This window comes from Hyposmocoma kahamanoa, unplaced genomic scaffold (assembly GCF_003589595.1).
Source record: "Hyposmocoma kahamanoa isolate Upper Pololo Valley unplaced genomic scaffold, ASM358959v1 64, whole genome shotgun sequence".
NCBI classification, from domain to species: Eukaryota; Metazoa; Arthropoda; class Insecta; order Lepidoptera; family Cosmopterigidae; genus Hyposmocoma; species Hyposmocoma kahamanoa.
Window position 1 is genome coordinate 8,479,622 of NW_020653852.1, and position 22,728 is coordinate 8,502,349.

The window sequence follows — 22,728 nt, forward strand, 5'->3', positions numbered from 1 at the left end:
GAGCACCAAAAACAAAAATCGTATTTTCTATGGACTTAGCAATATGATTCAAACAAGTTTTATTATAAAAATAAAATTTCTCAACATTTTGGAATGCACGTCTTAAAAAAATTGTTCTTTATTTTCCTGTCTAAACAGTAAAGTATCGAAAAATATACATTTTCTTTTGCCTTTACATAAAGTTTTAGATATGTCGATGTTACAAAAAGGTGTATTTTAATTAACATTTGAAAAATCTTTCTAATCTCATTGATGTATTATTTTTGGATTTTTTAAAAGCTATCTTTTCGAGCTAGCTTTTGTAATAATATATTTTAAATGCGTTTTCTAGTTGTAAGGACGGCAGCATATCAAGCTAAATAGTAACGTCTTGTTCCTTTGCTGTGGAGGCGATATTCGAACAAAAGTGTAGTTTGATGTGCTCTTGACTGAAATACGGAAAATAATTCTCCTACCGTTTTGACTCTATACCTTATTAACTCTATACCTATTATAGAGTCGCGGGGATTTGTAAGAAAACTTGGTTAGATTTTTTTTTAAAACAATACACCTTTCTGTCATCATTCGTGTGGAGTACAAAAATATTTAATGTATTTATGGTCTTTTAATTTGGCACTACGCAAGAAAAAACAATTCCTTTGTTGTAAATGCACAATACAGTAAATATTTATTTGTTTAAATCGAATGTAGTTTTAGTCATAATTACAATAATAATAATATGTACCTTTAATACACCTATTTAACCTACCTACCCCATTTTTACAGTAAAATTAACTAATTTACAAATATTGTCTACAAGGAGTGCTTATTCTGGAAGTTACAACTACATAATGGTGACAATTTTGTTTCATACATTACTAAACCAAAACAAAATTCAATGTGTGTTTTTTGAGTAAGTATTAGACGAAGCGTAAGCTATTATGATTGAGCGAATACCGCAATATAACATTTATGAAGACGTACTATTCTTACACACTCTTCCTCGCCAGAATAAAATTGCGTATGCGCAACTCAAGATGCGTTTTTTAGCTACATTTGTTATTAACGAGGCCCATAACCAGCAAGGACCTCTAAAGATTTAAGTGAAATAATGGTTTAGAAATATGCGCCAGTGAATAATAAACAAGAATAAAAAAATAAAATGCAATCTTTTGGACAGGGTATAAGATACTAGCATAGTATAATAAGACAAATATGGTATGGTAGATAAGTATCTTGGTCTGTATATAATATCCATAGTAATTATTTTAATGTAAACATTTACTCTAAAACTAGTTAAAGTGAGTCATAAGTTAATTTAGGTGTCGAGCTTGTTAGCTCATGACTTTTTTTGCTGAACGTTATCACTTCTCTATAGAAGAGTCGCTTTATTTATAAAACCATTGTGAAATTGAATAAATAAAAAAGTAACTTCATACAAATGTAGCACGCGGTTCGTATGTGTGCGCGCCCGCCACGTGGCCTGTACGGACGCACACATTCGCATAATCTCATGCACTCGCGTTGCATAATACTAGCCGTCTCAACGCGTCTTTCATTATTTATGAGAATGTGTGCGTCCACACGGCATGCGGCGGGCGCGCACACACTTTTGCATGGAGTTACCGTACTCGTTTTATTATACTATGCTACTAGGTACCTATGTACTTTTGTTGTCTATGTGATATTCGGAGTAGTTATAAATTGTCAAAAAAATAATATGAACATTAATCAGTAAAAAACTCAGCACTATAGGACCAAAGTAAACCTAGCTGCAATTGGTCTATATACTATAAATAACATATTTTTCTTTGTTCCGTATTATTATGAATTTGTTAATATAATACATATTTCTTGATAATTTTTACTATCCAAGTCAACATCTGAAAAACGGTTTAAAAAATACACATTGCAATACTACGTCAACGACAATGAAGTTTTACTTAACGGGAAATAGAGTACTACTTTTTATTCAAAGTATAATGTAGAAGTAATTAATCGTCACTACAAATGTAGGTATACACCCATTGTTCTAATGTCGAATTAGAGATAAAGATACGAAACGCTCTAATTGCCCTTAACTTCCAACACTGTGGAGCTACGTTCCATCTGAACCTTCAGACATTTAGAAAAATAACTATAATTTTATTTGATAGATGTTGTAGTATATATGCATATAACGCTCCTACAATGAATACTTTCCCGTAAGTAGCGTTTACATCTTCATCGTTCACTCGCTCTTCAAATCTCGTTTACCTGAAGCATAAAAATAGAAAACTTAAAGCATAATTAATTATTATAAACTGGTGCAATGGGAATGGCCCGTGCTAGGTATAATGGTGAATGGTGGTTGGCGAGTGTGGAATGCACGGCACGGTGCTTGTTTTCTGCTCCGGTATGACGTTTTTAACGCTTCGATGTAACAATTAGTTTAATTTTTTGATGAAATATGCGCTTGCACGCATTTATTCAAATCATCATTATTATTTACAAAATACATGCGAATTGAGAACCCCCTTTCTTGAAGTCGGTCAAAAACACGAATATCATGGTTGTAAAAACATCATGATATTCAATAATCTCAGTACAGAGTACTAAAAAACCGAGCTCAAAAGTTCGTGGAATTACATATACATATTTGCAAAGTTTTATTGGAATCGGTTACCGGAAGTGCGCGAAACCAGATTCATCCCCTAGATCGCCACTCTTAGAGGTGGAATATTTTCTTCAAATTTAAATGGGACCACTACCAAGGTACCCCTTTCCAATAAAAAAAAAGAATCATCAAAATCGGTATACAAATCTTCCTTTTTTTGAAGTTGGTTAATAAAAATAATACTATAATTTTAAGTTCATCATTCATTATCCCATACCAATTGACGCGGCAGCGACTCTGAAATAAAACTAACCGCTACGACTGCGGTGGCTCGCGGCTAGTCCTTTAGTGAAAAATAGCACAATTGTTTTAGATTGATTGCCAGTGTGGCTTGGTTTTTTAGTATGTAGAAATTATGTATGTAGTAAGTGATGAAGTATTGATAATGTTTATTGAAATGTATGTTAAAAAAAACCGAAGATTGTAAATCATTCGAATTGTAAATTTTCAGGACAAGTTATTTTAAAAGCGGGTTATTATTATATTAGTTATATATGATATATGATGTTAGTTGTTTTATCCTATACACGGATCGATTGCTCTTCACAATCCGTCGTTTCAGACTGATCGAAAAGACGGATCGATAATGTATGTTTATGTCGTTCACGATTATCTTGAACGCCAGAGGAGTAGCGACGGATCGATTCGATTGTCGTGACGATCGATTGAAACGAGTAATTATCTCGATACCTCCAATGAACACTACGCGAACTTAATTTTTGTGTTTTATTTTTTTCACAAAATTCCTTTTTTTGTTTTTTTTTCGAATTTTGTTTTTTGTTTCTTTATATTTTTTACAAAATTCGGGAAGCATAATATTACTAAATAAAAAAAAGCTGTTCGCATTAAAAACAGAAAACGAACAAAAAAAATAAGTTGGTGTAGTGTAGGTTGGAGATATAGATCTTCATATCGGAGTCTTAATAACTTAAATAAATTAATGACTCACAGGAAGAATGTTACCTGATTAGGGTTTTAAATAAGATGACAAAGTGATAATGTGCAACACTCACTCGACATTAGCAGCCGCGTCAGTGCGACTGCATCTTGTATCGGTAGACGAGCACGCTGGCCACGCCCACCAGCAGGCTTAGCAGCAGGGAGCCCCACATCAGCATCTGCGTAAAGACGTTACGATTGGGTATACTTTTCTAGAGCAAATTTTTATATTTCATATTAGAAAAATCCATAAATACAAAGCTTATAGACTAACATAATAGTACAGTACATACATATACATATAATAATATATAGTATAGAATTGAATGCAGGCTTATCTGTTTCTGTGTGTTTTAGTTTCTCATGACAATGCATAAGCTTATAATATACACTACCATACTGTACTTATTAATAATAATAATAGTCTTCTTAATCAGGACCATATAGGTCCACTTGTTATATTAAAGAAACCTTAGGTACTTACTATGTTCGTTTACAGTTTAATATTTATAAATGTAAAACAATACATTGAAATAACATTAAAATTAAAAATTTATATATTAAAATTACTTTAAAATTTTAAATTGAAATAAACTAAAATGAACATTAAAATTGAAATAAAAAATAAAATCAAAATAAAAACAGCGCCCCCTGTCTGAGCTACATTTTAATTTAACTCACAATCAACAATCTAACCGTTTACTCAGGTATTGTAGTATATTTAAAGACGCGTAAAATTTACAAAACATTTAGTAACTCGCTTATACTTTGTATTCCATTTGTGTTATAGGATATACACAACAAGCAAAGTTCAGGAAGCAATGGACTCACCTTAGCCCTGGAAGGTTTCTTGTCTGGCGATGACCCCTCCTTGGCCTCATCAGTAGTTCCTAACATGCGTTTAGCGAGACGCCTTTCGACCGAGCGATCGCGTGTGGCCCGATTCTCGCAACGCTGCAACTCCTTCCGCACGGTCGCATCATCGGGTGCGGCGGTCGCTGCGGCGCGGGCGGCAGCGAGCGCTTCCGAATTGCGCCCCATTGCGGATAGAATTCGCGATTTGCGATATAGCGCCTTGGCGTTCTTTGGCTGGCAGGTTAGGACGCGGGTTACGGCCTGTGAAAAAAAGAATTTTAACTTTGTTATTGAATTGATACTCATTAATAAAAAGATCGAACACTTCTATCCGGGCGGATTCGAACCGACGTCTTCTAGCATACCGTGGCAGACGCTATACCAACTAAGCGACGGAACGAACCAGCGGACCTCACGAATTTTTCTATGTGCTTTTTGGTGTCGCCGTGTCTTTGTATTTGGTTTTTTAACGACTTCTTAGCCGTAGTGTCATCTATGACAATCTATGAAATCATAAAATCTATGAAAGTATTTCGTCACCCAGTTAGATACCCTTACAGCTACCGTCCCCAGCTAGAGATGTCGCTATTCACTGTATTTAATTTTTTTATTTAATTGATATTCAATTTTTTTTTGTGAAATTACTCCACTAGCTTGTTATAATTATTAATACAAAGATTGAACACTCAGAAAAAAATTCTTCGATCCGGCCGGATTCGAACCGATGTCTTCTAGCATACCGTGTCAGACGCTATACCAACTAAGCCACGGAACGGACCAGTGGACCTGACGAATTTTTCTATATGCTTGTTGTCGTATCTTTGTATTTAGATTCCAGAAGATATCGGTTCGAATCCGGCCGGATCGAAGGATTATTTTCTGAGTGTTCGATCTTCCTATTAATAATCATAACAAAGAATTTTAAATTTTGTACCAGGAATTTCCAAAGCCATGGAAGACTTGGCCTTGCCTTTAAATTTAAGATGGAAGAAAAATTAGAACAATATATGTATATATAATATCGATACCTCCAACCGCTACGCCAACGTTTTTTATTGTTAGTTTTTGTAAACAGCCATATTTATTCTCTTATATATTATATTATGCTAAAATTAATCATAACTTTTTTGTGAAAAAGAAATAAAGAAACTAAAAACAAAATTAAAAAAAATCTAATATTGTAAAAACATAAAGAAACAAAAACAAAATAAAAACAGAACAGGTCCAATAATTAAGTTCGCGTAGTGTTCATTGGGGGTATCGATATGTGCCAGACAACTGTACCAATTGCCTGGTCTCAAATTAGGGAATACCCCCTGTACTACGAGTACCAGAGCAACGGAATTCAATCTGGTGCACTTTCTGGAACACCCAGACCAGAACCAATTAAGAAAAGTTCATTTCCCAAATTGATCCTGCCGGGAGTCGCGCCGCATCAGCGCCCACAATGTAAACCGTTAGGCCACCGTTGTCGTCAAAATAAAATTTAAGATCTAGCAATATAGCTTAGACGCCATGTCCTGACCCGAAGAACGAAAAATTTTACTATTATTTCGTATTCAGTTACATCTATTAAGTGTAACAGTGAGTACAAATAAAATCAAATGACATATTTCCAAGAGTTCTATAATAAAGCTAATAATATAATGTACTAATATTTTTACCAATAAATCACAGCTATACACTTTATTATTAAATAAATAAATAATAGACAACATCACATAGGTTGTTGCAATTAAATAAGCAACTACCTGTGTTACGGAAATCGGAAACAACGATGGTGTCACAAATACCTAGACTAAAACAAAATAGAAAACTTTTTTTTTCATTGACCCGCTCGGACATCGCACTCGGGACCTCGTCGCAGGAAAGTGTCACATTTTTTGTGTTTAGTTTTCTTTTGAGTTTGTTGTCGTGGATTATTATCAAATAATCTTTAAATATTAATTGAGTTTCATTATTTTAATTTACTCGTAGAAAAAATATTGTATGCAATCATTACATAATTAGGTCTTAAAATCTTATACAGTACCTATGAATTTTACCATAATATTACATTAGACAACATCACACACGTTGCTATAATCCCAAAGTAAGTAACTAAAGCATTAGTGTTATGGAAATCGGAAACAACGACGGTACCACATACACCCATACCCGAGACAATATAGAAAAGTTAGTTTTTTTTAAAGTTACTTATTCTGATAATAATGCTTTTTTGATTAGTTTCTGACGCGTTATATGAACCAAACAAAAGTATTTGAGAAGAAATTCGAAATGAATATCATCAGGTAGCCATGAGGCTACCCTAGAAGGGTAACAAGTTTCAAGTAACAAGCTTTTATGACGATGTTACCTGTAAAGCAGCCTCATAAGCTCCGGCCTTCAACTGCGCGGCTGCCATATTATTCTCAACACGCAGCCGTTCCTCAAGCAGTGCATGCAGAGCATCAGATGTAGGAGCCATGTCTCCGGTGACAGTAGGTTCGGTGATGCCGCCTTCGCTCTCGTCCAGTACGTCGAGCGCTCGTCTGTACAGCTGCACGGCAAGTTGGGCGTCGCCGCGCCCATACCACCAATTTCCTCGCGCGCGGCGACGGGTACTGAAATCAAATGTGGTTCAAATGACAATTTAGCACGCAGTTATGTAGGATCCCAACAATTAAATGGACACAATTTTTGGCGTTTTCAATATGTCAAATTAGGGAATTTCCTGTACTGTGAATACCAGAACAACGTTAACTCTGAAGGCAATACCCAGAATACCCAGGCTAGAATCAACTTAGAAATGCTTGTTTCCTAAATTGGCCCAAATCGGGAATCGAACCCGGAACCTCTTCATCAAGCGCCCATAGTACATACTAACCGATGTGCCACCGAAGAGCATAAGCACACCCCGTAATCTAAACCCGACCACGCGCCGCAGGCCTAGCCCGACCCCGCCGTAGATTATTATTCTCGATATCGAAAAAACAGAAAGAAAAATTCCTTCAATCCGGCTGAACTCTAACCAGTGTCTGTTGTCCCACCATGACTATCTTGTCTTACCGAGGTGCAGATCGAGTCAACACATCTTACGAATTTCCCTGCGTGTTTACTACAGATCTTTGTATTAGGTTTAAAAGACTTTTATTCCGTAGCCTCACCTGTGAAAAAGCTATGAAAGTTTCTTCAACAGCCACTGCTGCGTGTACAGTCGGCTCAAAGAATTTTTTCTTCGTGTTTGTTCGATCTTTGTATGTACAATAATAGTAACAAATAACAAACTAGTGGAATTTTCACACAAAAATATATGAATATCATGATATTCAATAAAACAAATATTATAGTTCGATTTTAGAGATAGTGAACTGACTGCTACTAATTTTAACACGTTTTAGTGAGGTGTCTGCTTCAGCTTTATAAATTTTCTGTTATCAAATTCCGATTTTTAAATTTGTTAATGGTTACAAATGATTAAAAAGATAAAATTTACCTCAATGACCTGCTGAACGACTCGATCCTTTAAGATAACACTATTTTTTATTTTATCGAAACCTACCGTCCCACTACATCGTCAGTCTACTGTCTCTAAAAAAATCCGACCATAGATTCGAGCAAAACTGGCGAGCTTAATTTCAGAACTTTTATTTCTCTTCTGCGTTTAGATTTATATCGTCAAAACACCCTATTTTACGTCTCGAATGTCGGATAATTTTTTTTGTATATTATGTATTCCGTATCAAATTACGCGATTTACGTTTCTATGTGCGCACCAAAGCACAAATCTTTTGGACACAAATCGTACACGATTTTCCAAAAGCTGTACTACTAATGTAGATTTTAAAGCTGTACTACTTCACTTGTATGGATTCTAATGTTCGCATGTACTGTACAGCGATGATTCCCAAAGCGATACATCGTACTGTTAATACAAGAGTGTATTAATTCAAAGTGTATTTTTTCAGAATCGATAAAAAATTAATTAATCACTTCTCGTGAAATATTATTAAGATGTGTGTAGATGTATGTATGTATAGATTAAAGTTTATAATAGAAATCTAAATCAATTTCCTACATGCCAAGTATATAATGAAGGGGAAAAAATTATTTCATATTTTTGAGTATGGACTATGGACAGAACCCATCACGTCCCGTCACTTGAAGTTATAAAAAAAAGAATGCTCTAAGCGGTGATAACACTGTGCAGAACGCAGAACCGCGGGTGGGGATCGTAGGGGAGGATGCTTGCACGTTTGAACTTACTACCAGATACAGATCTTAAAAGTGTCAAATAGTACAAAAAAATTGAAATGTTTATTTTTGGCAAATTTATTATATTTTGTAATTGTGTCATGGAACATTGTTTATGATGTTAGTGATATAATTCTGCAAGGTTGTTAGTATTTTATAAATAACCCTGTATACGTGTGTATTACCTAACAATTCCCAAACTAAGTTCAACAATCTGACGCGTAAAAAGAACAAGTCCAAAAACCCTCCTCTAACGTAAAGTAAAAAAATATTCATCTATTCTGAATGTTATATGTCACGGTTGGAAAACAATCCGTATAGATAAGCAATGTAACCTTGACACAATCTGCTATCTGCGTTTTGTGTGCACTGTATTAAATGTTCTCTATAACTTTACAATACTATCTGTTGTATATATTAACCCCCGAATACACATCACGTCTTAAATAAAAGTCTACAGCCCAGAATTTGGCGAAAAAGATTTCAACCCTCCTCTAAATAGGCGTCTAGACAGCAGTAGGACGTGGAAATTCACAAAAAAAAAAGATTAGTAGTATAGTATCAAAAGGATAATAGTATTTTGTATATAGTCCAAACTACAGACTATTCGAGTTTCGCGGAAACCTACTTTCGCGCCACTTTTCGCAGATTCGCCAGGCATCGCTGACGACAACTGCGGAATTATCGCGAACGCGCGAGAATTCCGCGGAAGACGCGCGACATAATTTTTGGCTCGTATCTAGTTTTTACATTACACAATTGACCATAAAGTTATTTTTTTTCTATAATATCAAGTGACGGGATGAACAAGTTCGTTACGCTATGTACAATATCGTTACAAAAATTCGCTTCCATTCCGTTCCGCCGCAATATTAATAATTGAGCCTAAAACATCACTTCAAATATTGATCTTACATCTGAATAGATAAGGTTAAACTTTAAATTAATTAACTACCTACAATGACAATGTTTTAATCAGACATGTTCATGTTTTCAAGAAAAACAATCGATAATTTAAATACAGACCGATTAGAATGTCACTGCTTGAACTTAACCGAGTTTAATCCTTATGCATTAAGCGTTAAGGTGAACTTTTAACCGCAGCAGCGAACTGATGAGAGAGGTAATGATAATGTAATGTCAAATGTGCATGAAATAGGTCAACAATGCAATCGTGAACTTCCGTAAAACTCGAATGACTCAAAAATTGCACTATATGTCCACGTAGTCCAATATCCTGTGCAAGAGTTCTTTATCAACCAATGGCTGAGCACGGCTCTCGTCTTAAAGGGATTATAGTTAGCCTATGTATAAATTCCCACTGTTGCATTGCGAGAGCAATAAGAAGAAGAGGATTAAAATGAATGGAATTAAAGGGTTTACGAAATCTAAATCCATTGGGAATCAAACACGGAACATCCTGTTTCACCGTAATTAACTCATTATTCGTCCCACTGCTGGGCATGTGTCTCCTCAGTGCGAGTTGAGGATTTTATACATTCTCCAAAAAATATGAACCGCCTTAGACGTACCGGTTGTATTATGATGTTTCCCGTCACCGTCAGCGCCCAGTTACGTGCGGCGACCGTCCAGTTACCACGTCTTTATGTACATTAACGGCGAATCTGAATTCTATTTACTAGGCAACAACATTTAAATTCCTCTGAATAACAAAACCGCGCGGTCGCTGCGTAGACCAAATTCAAGCCAGATTCGCCCGCGTGCCCGAGACGCGCATTGTAAGTTAAAACGTAAAAGCAAAATAAATGGAGCGTATTTTGCCAAGATAGTTGATGTGCTTTTCCACCGGCGAGGAGAGACAAGACGAGGCGATGCGAGAATTGAAATCTCGCCGACCTATTTCCACCAAAAATTGCCATCGCGAGCTCGCGCGAACACGCGCGTTGGACCATTTCCACTTTGAAAAATTTTTACATTTTTAAAAATCGTCTCGTCTCGCCTCGCTGGTGGAAATACACCATTAGACGCACGCGCTCGCTTAGCGGCGGCAACACTAAGTAAGTAACTTAGAAATTAAAGTCATAGGTAAGTACTATGTCAGGGACTCGAACCATAGAAATATCAATTGAGAAGCAACCGTTTTCCCACTGAGCTACCACCGCTATTATTTATCTTTAAATTAACCTTATCTGATATTACGCAGATTTACATTACGTCTTATGTATATCACCTTGATCGTCCGATAATACAAGATATTTAGAGCTTAGAGTGCATACCCAATCTCCATTCTTTCGGCTATGGGTAAAGTATCGTGTTCCGGTTCTTCTGTCCAGTCGTGAAGTTCCAGGCGCGCTGCCAGCCAAGTATCTGGTCCAATGATGGGACCTAAAACAAATGCATTTTCACTTCCAGCATATTTATGAAAACTACAATTGTACAAGATAATATAAATTTGTTTATTTGCAGAACACAATTCATAAAGGTATTATTATTAGACTATAGGTAGGTGTATTCAGCAGCTATTATGATATGAAAAGTTCTTCTTCTTATTATTATTGAATAATTAGGATCTTATATTAGGATATTATATGTATGTTAGTCTTTAACGTATATATCGACACTGGAAAAGTAAACAGTCTAAAAAAGTTACTTATGACTTTTTTTCTTAAAAAAAATACTTTTTCTCAGACATGCTCGGAAAGGTTTGCATTACATTCAAAAAACGAACACGGAAACTTTGTCATTTATGGACCGTGCAACTTCATCCCTACCATGGCCTGCAAAGTAAGTATAAAAATCTATTACTGTCCACTTCTATAAACTTTAAACTTTTAAATCTAATAATAATATAATAAAAATAAATAACGAACTATGTACCTAAACAGAGAAAAGAAAATTTCATACAGCCAACTTCACAGTGTACATAGATACGAGAATTAATAATACCTACCTCTGTAAACTAGTGTTTTGGTATTATTTTGTTTTAACGTCTTTTTCGTATTTTGGTCGCGAAAATGTGCTAGTTAGGAGAGCGATAACGAAAGTACAGTAACAGATACACATTCAAACACATAATCAGAAGTTCAGCAGACTACTATTAATGTGCGTAGAAAAACAATAACATTTTCTTTTGGCAACTGCGACCTGACACGTCTAATTTTACTTTTAATAATACTATTATATAATATATAATTAATAATACTTAATATATTTTTATTTTTTCTATTATACATCTTCCCCTCTTTTGTCTTGTATTATTTCCTCACATTATTTGAGAAAAATACTATACATGTCTTGGCGGGAACGGGGATTACTTGACTCGTATTAATACAAGGCCTCGCTGGCCCCTTACTTCCCAGCCTCTGCAATAATGTACTAAAAATCTCCTGTAATATTTCCCAAGTACACGTTAGATGTTTTGCCTTTCCAGGGTCGATGGTCCATGGGTCATAGTTGCCAGATTTAAATAAATAAATAAAATTATTATTGTTTTTCTTTCTCTCGGCTACATTTACGGACCGAAATGAAGTACATGCAGCACGACGCGCATTTATGTCGCGGGTGTGATGTAATGAGAACCTATTCCATCTTCTATCTGCATGAACCTCACGATTCGGCGCGTATTTAAAATTCCAGCTTTTTGTACGGTAACATAGTGGATTTCTTTAAAATCTAATAGCTTGTGGAAAAGACAATTATTATTGCTTCGGGTATCTATTTTATTATTATCCAAGCGTAACCTACCATCTCTTTGAAAATATTGTAATATCACACATGACAACTAACATAGTATTATCTCAAAAATTTCGTTAAGGTTAATTGTTATTAGTATACGATTTAATGTCAAAGTGACAGTGTTGCCCTGTCTGAAATGAAATCGTAAACGAATGGCGTATAATATATAACGCATTTTTTTAGATAAAATTTGTTATAACGCACTTTCTTAGATAATACTATGTTACAGGATGGTTACAGTCTTATCGCTCAACAGAGTCGGTTCCTGAGGTAGCTGCGCGGCGCGAGAGGAGTGTCAGTTTATGTAACAGTTATGTCGCGCCGACACGGAATAATTTCCAACTAATTAACCAAATTAGTCAATTGCTGTTATGTGAAACGATAATATGAAACGATAATAAAAAAACTATCTCATTTATAATTGAAATGAATAGACAAACCACGTAGCACTTTTTCAACTAGTTATTGACTAATCGTCGGAAAATCTTGTTGAAATTATCCCGTGTGCAGCGAGATATAACAGTTACGTAAACGGCCAGTCCCCCCGCACCGCGCAACTACCTCACGAACCGACTCAATTACACAGTAGACCTGTAGTTTTCATGTGCGATATGTTAACAATAGTGTCAACATAATGTCCCGTACCACTATCATGACTTTAGTGTCGATCGTCGCCATTACCAGGTAAAGTAATTATACAAAAAAATGTTAATCATTTTTGTGACTGCTGAGGCTCTGCACAATTGCCATACAAAATTGTCAGATTTTTTTTTATAATATCAAGTGACGGTATGAACAGGTCGTGCGCCTGATGGTAAGCTACACGCCTGTCCATTACAGTTGCAATGCCACTCAGAGCTTTAACTAAATCTTTCACAACTCTACTGCTACTAAAATATTGTTAACGAATTTCATGGTAGACACCTTTTACCTACCCTTTTCATCGTTCCTGGCCACCTACTTCGAAATTTTGAATCGTTCTTAAATTCCTTTTTCTTCTTCGTCACTTACGTTTCTTTTTTCCATCGCCACTCTCTACTGAATTTTCAAAGCGAGCAAACGTGTTCGACTTACAAAAAATTCTGACCAGTTAAATCATGTAACTTAACAGTATGTAAAGTATTATGTTTGTAAATATTTGAAAATCATGTATCCGAGCTGCTTACAAGGCATAGTATTTCTAGTCATTACAGGCCCTTTTGGTGTAAGTTCCTTTTTACCATAACCTGTATATAATTTAAGTAGCGTGTTTTATAACACTGTACCTGTTTTTATATCATTGTTTTGTTACAGCTTTTATGCCTTTACTTTACCTGTTCTTTTCCCTTTCTCGTTTCTTTATTTCCACAATGAAATTCATGTGAACGGAGCCTTTTATTTAGTTACGCGAGTGCCGCATGACAAAGCTTATGCAAATGTATTATGAGCAAAATTATATATATATATATATTATTATATAATACGGATTTCTATAAAATACCTTCATATTTCTGGCTATCGTCTTCGCCGACCAGGCCCAGACTCTCCCCAGGTTGGAGTCCAGTTTCGCCGTAAGCGAAGCGCGGAGCGAGTTGCAGCAAACATTCCTCTCCTTGATACATGAGAGTCAGTGCTAAGTCCAAGCCTTGTAGGATCTAAAAAGATAGAAATTGAATTTAGTTATATAATTATCTACTTTATTCATCATAATATGGTGCATGGTAAGAAACATTGTTACCAATCCTGGGATGCCCTATGTTAGGACTAAATTCACGACTTTTTCTGGATGCAATCAGATCTAAGCTAGGACCATAGCTCTCGAGATTCAATAGAGGTGCGCCGGAATAAGCTTATTTCTGCGTGGACGTTAAAACATCGTCATAATTTCAAATCGTCATAACAACTAAATCTACTTTCTTACGAGTAGAAACGACTAATCACGACTTTTTCTAGTGTAATCACGTCCAAACTATATGCTATGGTTTTTGAACTTGAGGAACGGTGTCGCTGGGATGAGCTTATTCCAGGATGGACTGTTTAACACCCTTCTAACTTTTCAACGGCGGACGACTAAATCTGGTTTTTTGCGACTAGAACCAACTAAATGGCGACTGTTTTACAATATCATAAATACAACGCATTAGGGCGCTTTTATTCGACACGAATTTCATCGCGTTCACCCCGTCCCGCCGCCGTGCGGTCGCCGAGCGGAGACCGCGTAGCCGCCGCGCAGCGACCGCGTGCGTCTAAGTGTGAGGCCAGACGATCGTAATTTTGTTAATTGTGAGTCGCATAGTTTGAGGTGCGTAGTTTGCCCTGCATTCGGTTTCATATAAAAGTATGGTTTGGTTCACACGATGATGCAAAATGAGTTATACGCCCGTGAGTCGTCACGTCGACTGACTTTCGGTCGCATCGTGCAACGCTGCGCTTAAAAGCAACTGAATAAAATACGTTCGTCTGGCGCTTCAACCGAATTTCGGTCGAGCGCAAACTGCGCAACTCAAAAAACGCAACTCACAACTCTCAAAATTACGCTCGTCTGGCCTCACCCTAACTGTCAAGGCAAAATACGCTCTATTTATTTAGGTTTTATGTTTTAACTTAAATGAGCGTCCCGGGCACGCGGGCGAGACTGGCTTGAGTTTGGTCTACCTACGCGGCGACCGCGCTTCAACCGCGTGGTTGTAGGTATTATTCAGAAGAATTAATACAACCACGGAATTGTCTAGCAAATAGAATTCAGATTCGAAATTAATGTACATGAAGGCGTGGTAACTGGGCGGTCGCCGAGAGGCGGCCGCGCGAAAACTTTCACCTCCTGTAACTGGGCGCTTAGTTTGTTTTTTTTTTTATTAATCAAATTTAAAAAATGTGAACGTGGTCGCGCTGAAATGACCGAAGCCACAATTTGGCCCGTAAAATTATTTTATTTTTATTATTATTATTTCTTACATATTCGTCATTGATTAATGAAATGTTAATAGGAAGAAAATTCGTTTTTGAGTTGCAATTTTGAATTTTCAACATAAAGAACAAACGAAAGCCGCTCATGAGTTCACGAAGACCACGTTCGCTCCTGTTTCAATCTCATTCACTGACTGCCGCGATCGGAACGAGTATTTACGTCGTCTTTAGATGCACTATTTAAAAAGAACACAGATACGTTAACGCCAACTTGTGAAAGCGTGAGTGACTTCTGTTTACGGAATCCTTTAGAGTGTATTCAGACGAACTGCATTTCGAGTGAATCGCAACTGCAAATAGTATGAAAGCAGTTTAGGTGCAGTCGACACGACTGCGAATAGATCCGCATATTACATCACCCACCACTCTCAGCTGCTGTAACACGGCGTGCAGTCGCGAAGCAATCATGGAATGCAACTTGCGTAACTACATACTTTAGTAGGCGTGACAAACTTGTCTTTACTTAACACGTAATTGTACTTATTATGATTTTATGGGGTTATATCCCAGTAGATCATGAGCAAATTTTAGGACAATACTGCATCACATCCTCGTGTAAATTTTGTCTACTTTCTTGCTATTTTCAAGCCATTCCTATATTGAAGTACAAACTACAACGTAATCTTATCTCCTGATCGAGTCAATGTTTTCTTTGTTTCATGCAGTTATGTATTATTATTCAGATATAATAAACACGAATCAAGTGATTGCTCTAAGTATATTCCTCTTGCGACAAAGGCTCTTTACTTTCAGAGTTAGCGGCAAAAAATAAAGTTCAGGCTCATCTTCAAATACGCATTTTAAAAATTTCCATATTCAAATTTAGCATGTGCAGATTATTTATCTTATTTGCAAATTCAATCAAGATTGATACAATACAATAAATCCATATATTCTAAGCCGTCAATTCTAAGGGTCGTATTCCAGAACTCTACTGAATGCCCAAGTCAGGACTTGAGCAGACTTAAGTATGATTTCAAGCGCTGGAAATACGACCCTAATATCAAGGACCTTAGTACTACTCAAGTCAGGACTTGAGTATTAACTATATAAACTTACATCCCCAAACATTGTACCTCTCAGATCCTCTATTATATTGCAAGTACTGCACAATGGGGATGGTTTAAAACCCATCATAAGAAAGAATTTATTCGTTCGAATGTGACCATAACGCAGTCTAAAAGCCGATAAAAGATATTTCCCTGCTATATTAATCATCAACAAGTAGCAAAGATGTGAGTACCTGTTTAACCTATAAATACTTTATCTTACATTTTAAAGAACAAACTTACTTCATTGTCTCCCAAATATATCTTAACTTGATCTCGTTTTTCCACCAGTTCACCTGTGTCCCGGATTTTAACTTCATAACTAACTTTGCAAATATCACTCCGTTTAGGTCTTTGCCCTTCCGATTCATCACCTTCTTTTATAATCTGTAACAAAAACAAAAAGGTGTCAATATAACACAATGGGTTTTTACCACATATATATTATGTACATCACATCATATCAAGCTTTACACTTTTGTTCAAATATCGCCGCCAGAACAATGGAACAAGGTCCTGTCAACTGTATATTCAGCCACTTGCTATACCTGTACAACATGTAAAAAAAGCCACTAATTTTATCTATGTAAATCAAATAAGGTACAATTGTATAACACTGAATAGCCTAAAAAATTGGTACATCTTGGAATGAAATAACAAATTGTACACAAATCAACGACATTAAATAGTTATGTTTTGGCCGCTGTTTAAAAGTTCAAGTTTGAAGATAAGATACCACTCCAGTAGTGGTAACACTCCGATAGCGACATCTTCAATGAGCTGGTTTCTTCTTTAATTTATTTTGACATTTGTGGTACTGTTATTCTTAAATTGTTTTGTAGATAATTTAGTTGAGGTAAAAGTTCTTTATAATTTTGTACAAGTTCTTAGTAATTATATAGCATTTAAACTTTATTTGGAATAGTAGGTATTTAATGGAAAATCTCGTACAATATTGGTTGCATACCTCTCACATTAGTTACCGTCTGTTATAACACACTTTGTTGATATTATTTTTTCTCCATCTTACCTGATGGATTGTGACTACAAGGTTGACAATGAGCATGCATACCTAAATAATGCCCACTGCTGCCATCCACTAACTATAATGCGGCTAAGTGGCAAATGGTCAAATATCCATTTTAAATAACAATGGATACAGCACGATATCCTCTTATAAAAACAGTTAAGATTAGTTAATGTGTTCCACTTATCGAAACTTACCCTAACAATGCATAGCTGAAATATCATAAAATAATTTCAATATTCTACAACCAGGTTATAGTTTTTATGATATCTCAAAAAATTATTTTCTCACTTAGTCCCGTTTTAGTTAGCAGATGGCAGAGTGACTGTACTGATATAGCAAAACAATACAGTATATTAGTCAGTAGACTGTTGGCACACAAATGTTAGGAATATCATTAGCACTAATTAATATCTCAGCGAATCCCAATCACTAAAATGACTTTGTTTTTGCAAAGAAAACATTTATGGTAACTAGTGTCAATAGAAGTAAACACAAAATATAAATAATACCATGATAATGTAAAAATTTTATTAATAAAATTAATATCCATTTTAGGCATCAATTTTATATATAAATTCTTACCTGCCTGACAAAGGAAATTCTCAAAACAAAATTAATTCAACATGCATTGTGCATGTGCATGAATGCCACATGCACGTGGTATTTATTTTTTTAAATAAACACTGCATGCATGTGGTATTTATTTAAAAATTAATACCATGTGCACATTGCAAACACCTCTATCATACCTAACATAATATCAATCAACTTTTACATAAAAATATCTTTTGGCATTTGTGTTTCAAATCCACTGTTTACCACATGGCAAATGACCATATTGCGCCATTGCCATGAACAAGTTTTGAAGGCCATTTATGCAAAACCAAATATAGAGTGTGTGTACATAAAAGAGTTTGTAATATACATTACAATACAGTCATACTAACCTTCTTAAGCAGACTTCCAGACCCTAGCACATCTTGCCACTCATCTGTTTTGCTTTCCAGCAACTTTTCTTTTTCCGCTGCCGCTTCCGCGAGCTTTGCCTCTTCAATTTCATCAGCGGCCGCTGCTGACGTCAGGTCCTCGAAGGAACTACTCTCCGACTTGTCTATCATCGCGCCCCGGCCTTCACTCATCTAAAACCACGATATAAAATACAATCCTCGATAGCACTTTTCTAATACGTAGATGTTTATCAATATCAAATTTGTGTCGCAAAAAAATACTATCCAACATTGCGTAACTACAATTTAGAAGCTGGAGAATTTACACCTACCTTTGACTAAGCCTTTGTAATCCAAATAACAAAAATACCACGCACTTTTCGAAATGATATTTCAATTCAACTTTTCGGATTTTTTCGTCAAATGAATGAAAAGTCAAAATAAGGTTTGATCGGGATAAACATATACATATACAAATAATTTGCACTCAAAAGTTAAACTAATTATTTTCACACGGAAACCGCTGTTTAATCAGTGACAATCATTTTAACATGCAGTACCTCTTATTTTGTACTTATATAAAGTAATCAAACCGTTTTCAAGATACACATTAATATAATATTTCCAGAAGAAATTATTGCAAAATCTGTTGAAGCGAAATGTGATTTGGTTTTTGATCCGACTGTAACTGTAAAATGTCAATGTCATAGTTACGTTACGCTTGAATCATTTGAAACGCTGCTAAAAATGAATCGTAAGAAAGAGTAAGCAAATAAATTATTTGTATTATATTATTCTTGTCGTGTTCACAATTGCTCAAAACAGTAACAAATAAGCACGTAGTCTGTAGCGGTCCGCGGCTAATTAATCGATTTTTCACTTTGAAAATACATTAACGATTGCAGTAAATATGCAGAAATATGAAAAGCTCGAGAAAATTGGCGAGGGAACTTACGGAACCGTATTTAAAGCAAAGAACAAAGAGACCCACGAGATAGTGGCGCTGAAAAGGGTGAGGTTAGATGATGATGATGAAGGGGTACCATCGTCAGCTTTGCGCGAGATTTGTTTGTTAAAAGAATTAAAACACAAGAATATCGTGCGGCTCTACGACGTGCTGCATAGCGAAAAGAAGTTGACACTCGTGTTCGAACATTGCGACCAAGATTTGAAGAAGTACTTCGATAGTTTGAATGGTGAGATAGATTTGGATGTAGTCAAGTCTTTTATGTACCAACTGCTACGAGGTCTTGCCTTTTGTCACAGCCACAACGTTCTGCACCGAGATCTGAAGCCTCAGAACCTGTTAATTAATAAAAATGGGGAGTTGAAATTAGCAGATTTTGGTTTAGCTAGAGCCTTCGGTATTCCTGTGAAATGTTACTCAGCGGAAGTGGTGACGCTGTGGTACCGACCTCCGGACGTGTTGTTCGGCGCTAAGCTGTACACCACAAGCATTGACATGTGGTCTGCCGGCTGCATATTCGCTGAACTAGCAAACTCTGGCCGACCACTCTTCCCTGGGTCTGATGTTGATGACCAGTTAAAGAGGATTTTCAAATTACTTGGTAAGATGATAATCAATTTACCACTTTTAATATTTAATATTAATAGGCTTAGTAACAATGTCACTTAGTAACACTTGTGGGTATTTATATAATAAAATTAACATTCACTGCCTTTTATTTGAAGACATTGTAACATGTGCTTTTGTAAATCTTTTTCACATTTTTAAGTTCATTAGAGGCACAACTAGAGAAATAAAATGAGTTAAAATTATTTGATAAATATTGCACAACATAATAATTGCTGAAGATTAAGAAGCGATAGCTTTTTAGATAAAGTAACTGATCAAATTTCCTATAATTACAGGCACACCAAATGAAGACACATGGCCTGGTGTAACGCAGCTACCAGACTACAAACCATTGCCAGTCTACCAACCTAGCCTAGGCCTTGCTCAGGTTGTTCCCCGACTCTCTGCAAGAGGGAGGGACCTCCTTGCCCGTCTTCTAACCTGCAACCCGGCTCTAAGATTGCCAGCTGACGACGCAATGGCACATGCTTATTTCCATGACCTCAATCCGTCTGTAAAAAATGACCGGTGTTAACAGTCAATCCACCCTTACAAGTGTACCTCAGAACTGCTACGAAGTGAGAAAAATAAAAACAATTCAGAGGTGCAAGAGTTTTGTGAGGAAGATTTGAAATAGTAATTGACTATAACAAAGACTATTTGATAATTGTGAAATAAGTGAAGTTTGTGGTACTCATAGTTCAGAATAGGTAATTGAAGTGATAATTGTATAAAAAAATAATTTTCAATACATTTGTTATCTTTATTTGAGTAAATAATGATGTAAATAATCCTTAAATCTAATTTACAATTGATATTGTGTTTCTATAACTATTTTTACATTAAATTGCTCATATGACAAATTGATCTCATTTATAAAAATTGATGTTTAATATTTACAAAGCATTAGAATAGAAACTACCATGAAACTGTTAATAATAATAAATGTATAATATTTGCTAAATGTATTATTAAAATTCTGGTAATTCATACAAGTGAACAAACCTTTTGTATAAATTAATTTAATGAAATAAACATTGTAACAAATTTTACACAACTATATATTTTCTGATGCTTCTTTCAGCTCTGCACATATAATTTCACTTACAATATCACTACTTTTTTCACTTGATGCTTTTAAATTAGATGAAATACTTGTAAATGATGAAGATTCCTTTGTCTCAATACTTTCCGACGTCATACTGCTTTTGAAACTCGCGGATTCTGAGGTAAAAATACTTTCTCCAAGTTTGTCTTTTTTTAATTCAGAAATTGCTGTCTTGCATAATCCAAGTACTTCATCCAACTTTTCTGACGCATCACTTGTGCTTGCATGTTGCTTGTCTGTTGACAGCAATTTCAACAATTCATCTGCTTCTTTTTTACTCTCTGATATCAATTTTTCTGTAGTAGACACGGCATCCTTTAATAGCTGCGGTTTTAACAATCTGCAATGTTCTTCCTTTAGCATTGTTTGAGTATCTTTCTTGTCAATATCTGTTTTTATTTCCTTGCCTATTTCTGTTCCTGCCACTTTTTCTTTTTTGTCTATCGCTAAATTTGTTTTGTCCATTTTTACATCCATTTTCAATTCGTTTTTATCAATTTCCTCTTTTTTCGTGTCTTTTTTATCTATCGTACACATCTCCATTTTGTTGTCGCATGTTCCATTCTTCATTTCCTCTTTTTTCCCCGCTTCATTTTTTGGAAACGGTCCACACATTTTAATCGGAATCATCTTTTCGTACTTTAAGTCTTTAGCAATTATTTTGTTAGCCGTTATAGCTAAAACACCGTCAGATGATAAAGAAGAAGTTACGGTATCAGGTGAACATTCCTTCGGCAAAATATATCGCCTTATGAATTGTCTTGATATAAACCCATAATCATCTTGTCTCTCTTCATGTTTACCTTCTATTATGATCTCACGGTCATTCACTCTCACGCTTATTTCATTAGGTTTAAAATGTTGAACATCTAGGATTACTTTGAACTTGTCTTTCGTATTGTCGATTGTCGAACAACACTCTTCGGCACATTCATTGAATAATTTCCATGGCCTGTAGTAATTTGTACTGTGACCGTTAAAAAAGGGCAGCAACACGTCTTTCGGCGAAAAAGTCATGCCGAAATTTTGGTCTAAGAGTCGAGTGGTACAAATCTTAGATCGATCCATCATGAAGCACGTAATCCCGGTCCACTGAGAGACTCTTAACTGTGTCAGACGCTTTTATAGACGAATGTTCTTCCTGTAAACAAAGTGGCTAATGGTTGTCACTTTTGTTTTATTTAATTCCATTAATTGCAAGGAAGATTTGAGTCACAGTAGACGAGGATTTCCCAAATAATCCTTTCAAGTTTATTGAAGAAGTTTTTTGGATCGACGATAATTTCTGCTGCAACAAATTATTGAAGGACATAATTTTATGGTAATCGACGCTTGCCGCCTATCTTAAATTTTGATCTTATTTGCTTCTAATGATTTAGTTACTTTATGCTAATAGAAGCACCAATTTTGTTTAAGATTGGCCTATATAAAAAACTACCTACAGTGCATACCTACCAAGCAACTAATTCTTCAACCCTGCGTTCTCGTAAATATATCAGTCTATAGTGATTGATGTTTGAACTTTCACGAGTAGAAATAGCTGACATTTTGAAATATCAAACGGGCACATAAATATAGCGGTACGACGATCGAATTACTCTCTTTGCAATTTGTTTGTTAAAAGAGGGTGGTCTGATTAAAATGGAGTCATGTGTTATGTAGGTACTACAAATGACTTGTCTGGGATCTGTCTTCGTCATCTTATAGCTTAGAA

The 22,728-nt window shown here is 35.6% G+C and overlaps 3 protein-coding genes across 6 annotated transcripts; 1 reads left to right on the forward strand and 2 right to left on the reverse strand.

Annotated features, from left to right (window-relative positions):
• Positions 1–1,610: 1,610 nt before the first annotated feature.
• LOC113230704 (peptidyl-prolyl cis-trans isomerase FKBP8-like) lies at positions 1,611–18,730 on the reverse strand. Its single transcript, XM_026464754.1, has 9 exons — positions 18,663–18,730; positions 18,331–18,522; positions 16,597–16,740; positions 13,839–13,992; positions 10,900–11,008; positions 6,786–7,032; positions 4,406–4,690; positions 3,649–3,753; positions 1,611–2,235 (listed from the first exon to the last, which is right to left on the reverse strand). Exons 2-8 carry the CDS (start codon positions 18,520–18,522, stop codon positions 3,667–3,669), a joined length of 1,218 nt encoding a protein of 405 aa, XP_026320539.1. The 5' UTR covers positions 18,663–18,730; the 3' UTR covers positions 1,611–2,235; positions 3,649–3,666.
• Positions 18,731–19,179: 449 nt separating this feature from the next.
• LOC113230655 (cyclin-dependent-like kinase 5) lies at positions 19,180–20,848 on the forward strand. 2 transcript variants are annotated; one of them, XM_026464672.1, is made up of 3 exons: positions 19,189–19,299; positions 19,381–19,898; positions 20,203–20,848. In XM_026464672.1, the coding sequence occupies exons 1-3, from the start codon at positions 19,241–19,243 to the stop codon at positions 20,439–20,441; spliced, it is 816 nt and encodes a 271-aa protein (XP_026320457.1). In that variant the 5' UTR covers positions 19,189–19,240; the 3' UTR covers positions 20,442–20,848. The 2 variants fall into 2 exon arrangements, with proteins under 2 accessions (XP_026320456.1, XP_026320457.1); XM_026464671.1 differs by having other exon boundaries at positions 19,180–19,898.
• Positions 20,849–20,948: 100 nt separating this feature from the next.
• LOC113230654 lies at positions 20,949–22,583 on the reverse strand. 3 transcript variants are annotated; one of them, XM_026464669.1, is made up of 2 exons: positions 22,470–22,583; positions 20,949–22,299 (listed from the first exon to the last, which is right to left on the reverse strand). In XM_026464669.1, exon 2 carries the CDS (start codon positions 22,083–22,085, stop codon positions 20,964–20,966), a length of 1,122 nt encoding a protein of 373 aa, XP_026320454.1. In that variant the 5' UTR covers positions 22,086–22,299; positions 22,470–22,583; the 3' UTR covers positions 20,949–20,963. The 3 variants fall into 3 exon arrangements, with proteins under 3 accessions (XP_026320454.1, XP_026320453.1, XP_026320455.1); XM_026464668.1 differs by having other exon boundaries at positions 20,949–22,302; XM_026464670.1 differs by having other exon boundaries at positions 20,949–22,155; positions 22,470–22,484.
• Positions 22,584–22,728: the final 145 nt, after the last annotated feature.

Bases quoted from the DNA above. Each gene is read 5' to 3' on its own strand.
- LOC113230704 (XM_026464754.1), bottom strand. From the start codon at position 18,522: ATGAGTGAAGGCCGGGGCGCGATGATAGACAAGTCGGAGAGTAGTTCC. The intron at 13,993-16,596 runs GTAAGTTTGTTC...CTATCTTTTTAG, and splicing joins TATATTTGGGAGACAATGAA to ATCCTACAAGGCTTGGACTT. The intron at 7,033-10,899 runs GTATGCACTCTA...ATTTGATTTCAG, and splicing joins GCCGAAAGAATGGAGATTGG to TACCCGTCGCCGCGCGCGAG.
- LOC113230655 (XM_026464671.1), top strand. From the start codon at position 19,241: ATGCAGAAATATGAAAAGCTCGAGAAAATTGGCGAGGGAACTTACGGA. The intron at 19,899-20,202 runs GTAAGATGATAA...CTATAATTACAG, and splicing joins GAGGATTTTCAAATTACTTG to GCACACCAAATGAAGACACA.
- LOC113230654 (XM_026464669.1), bottom strand. From the start codon at position 22,085: ATGATGGATCGATCTAAGATTTGTACCACTCGACTCTTAGACCAAAAT.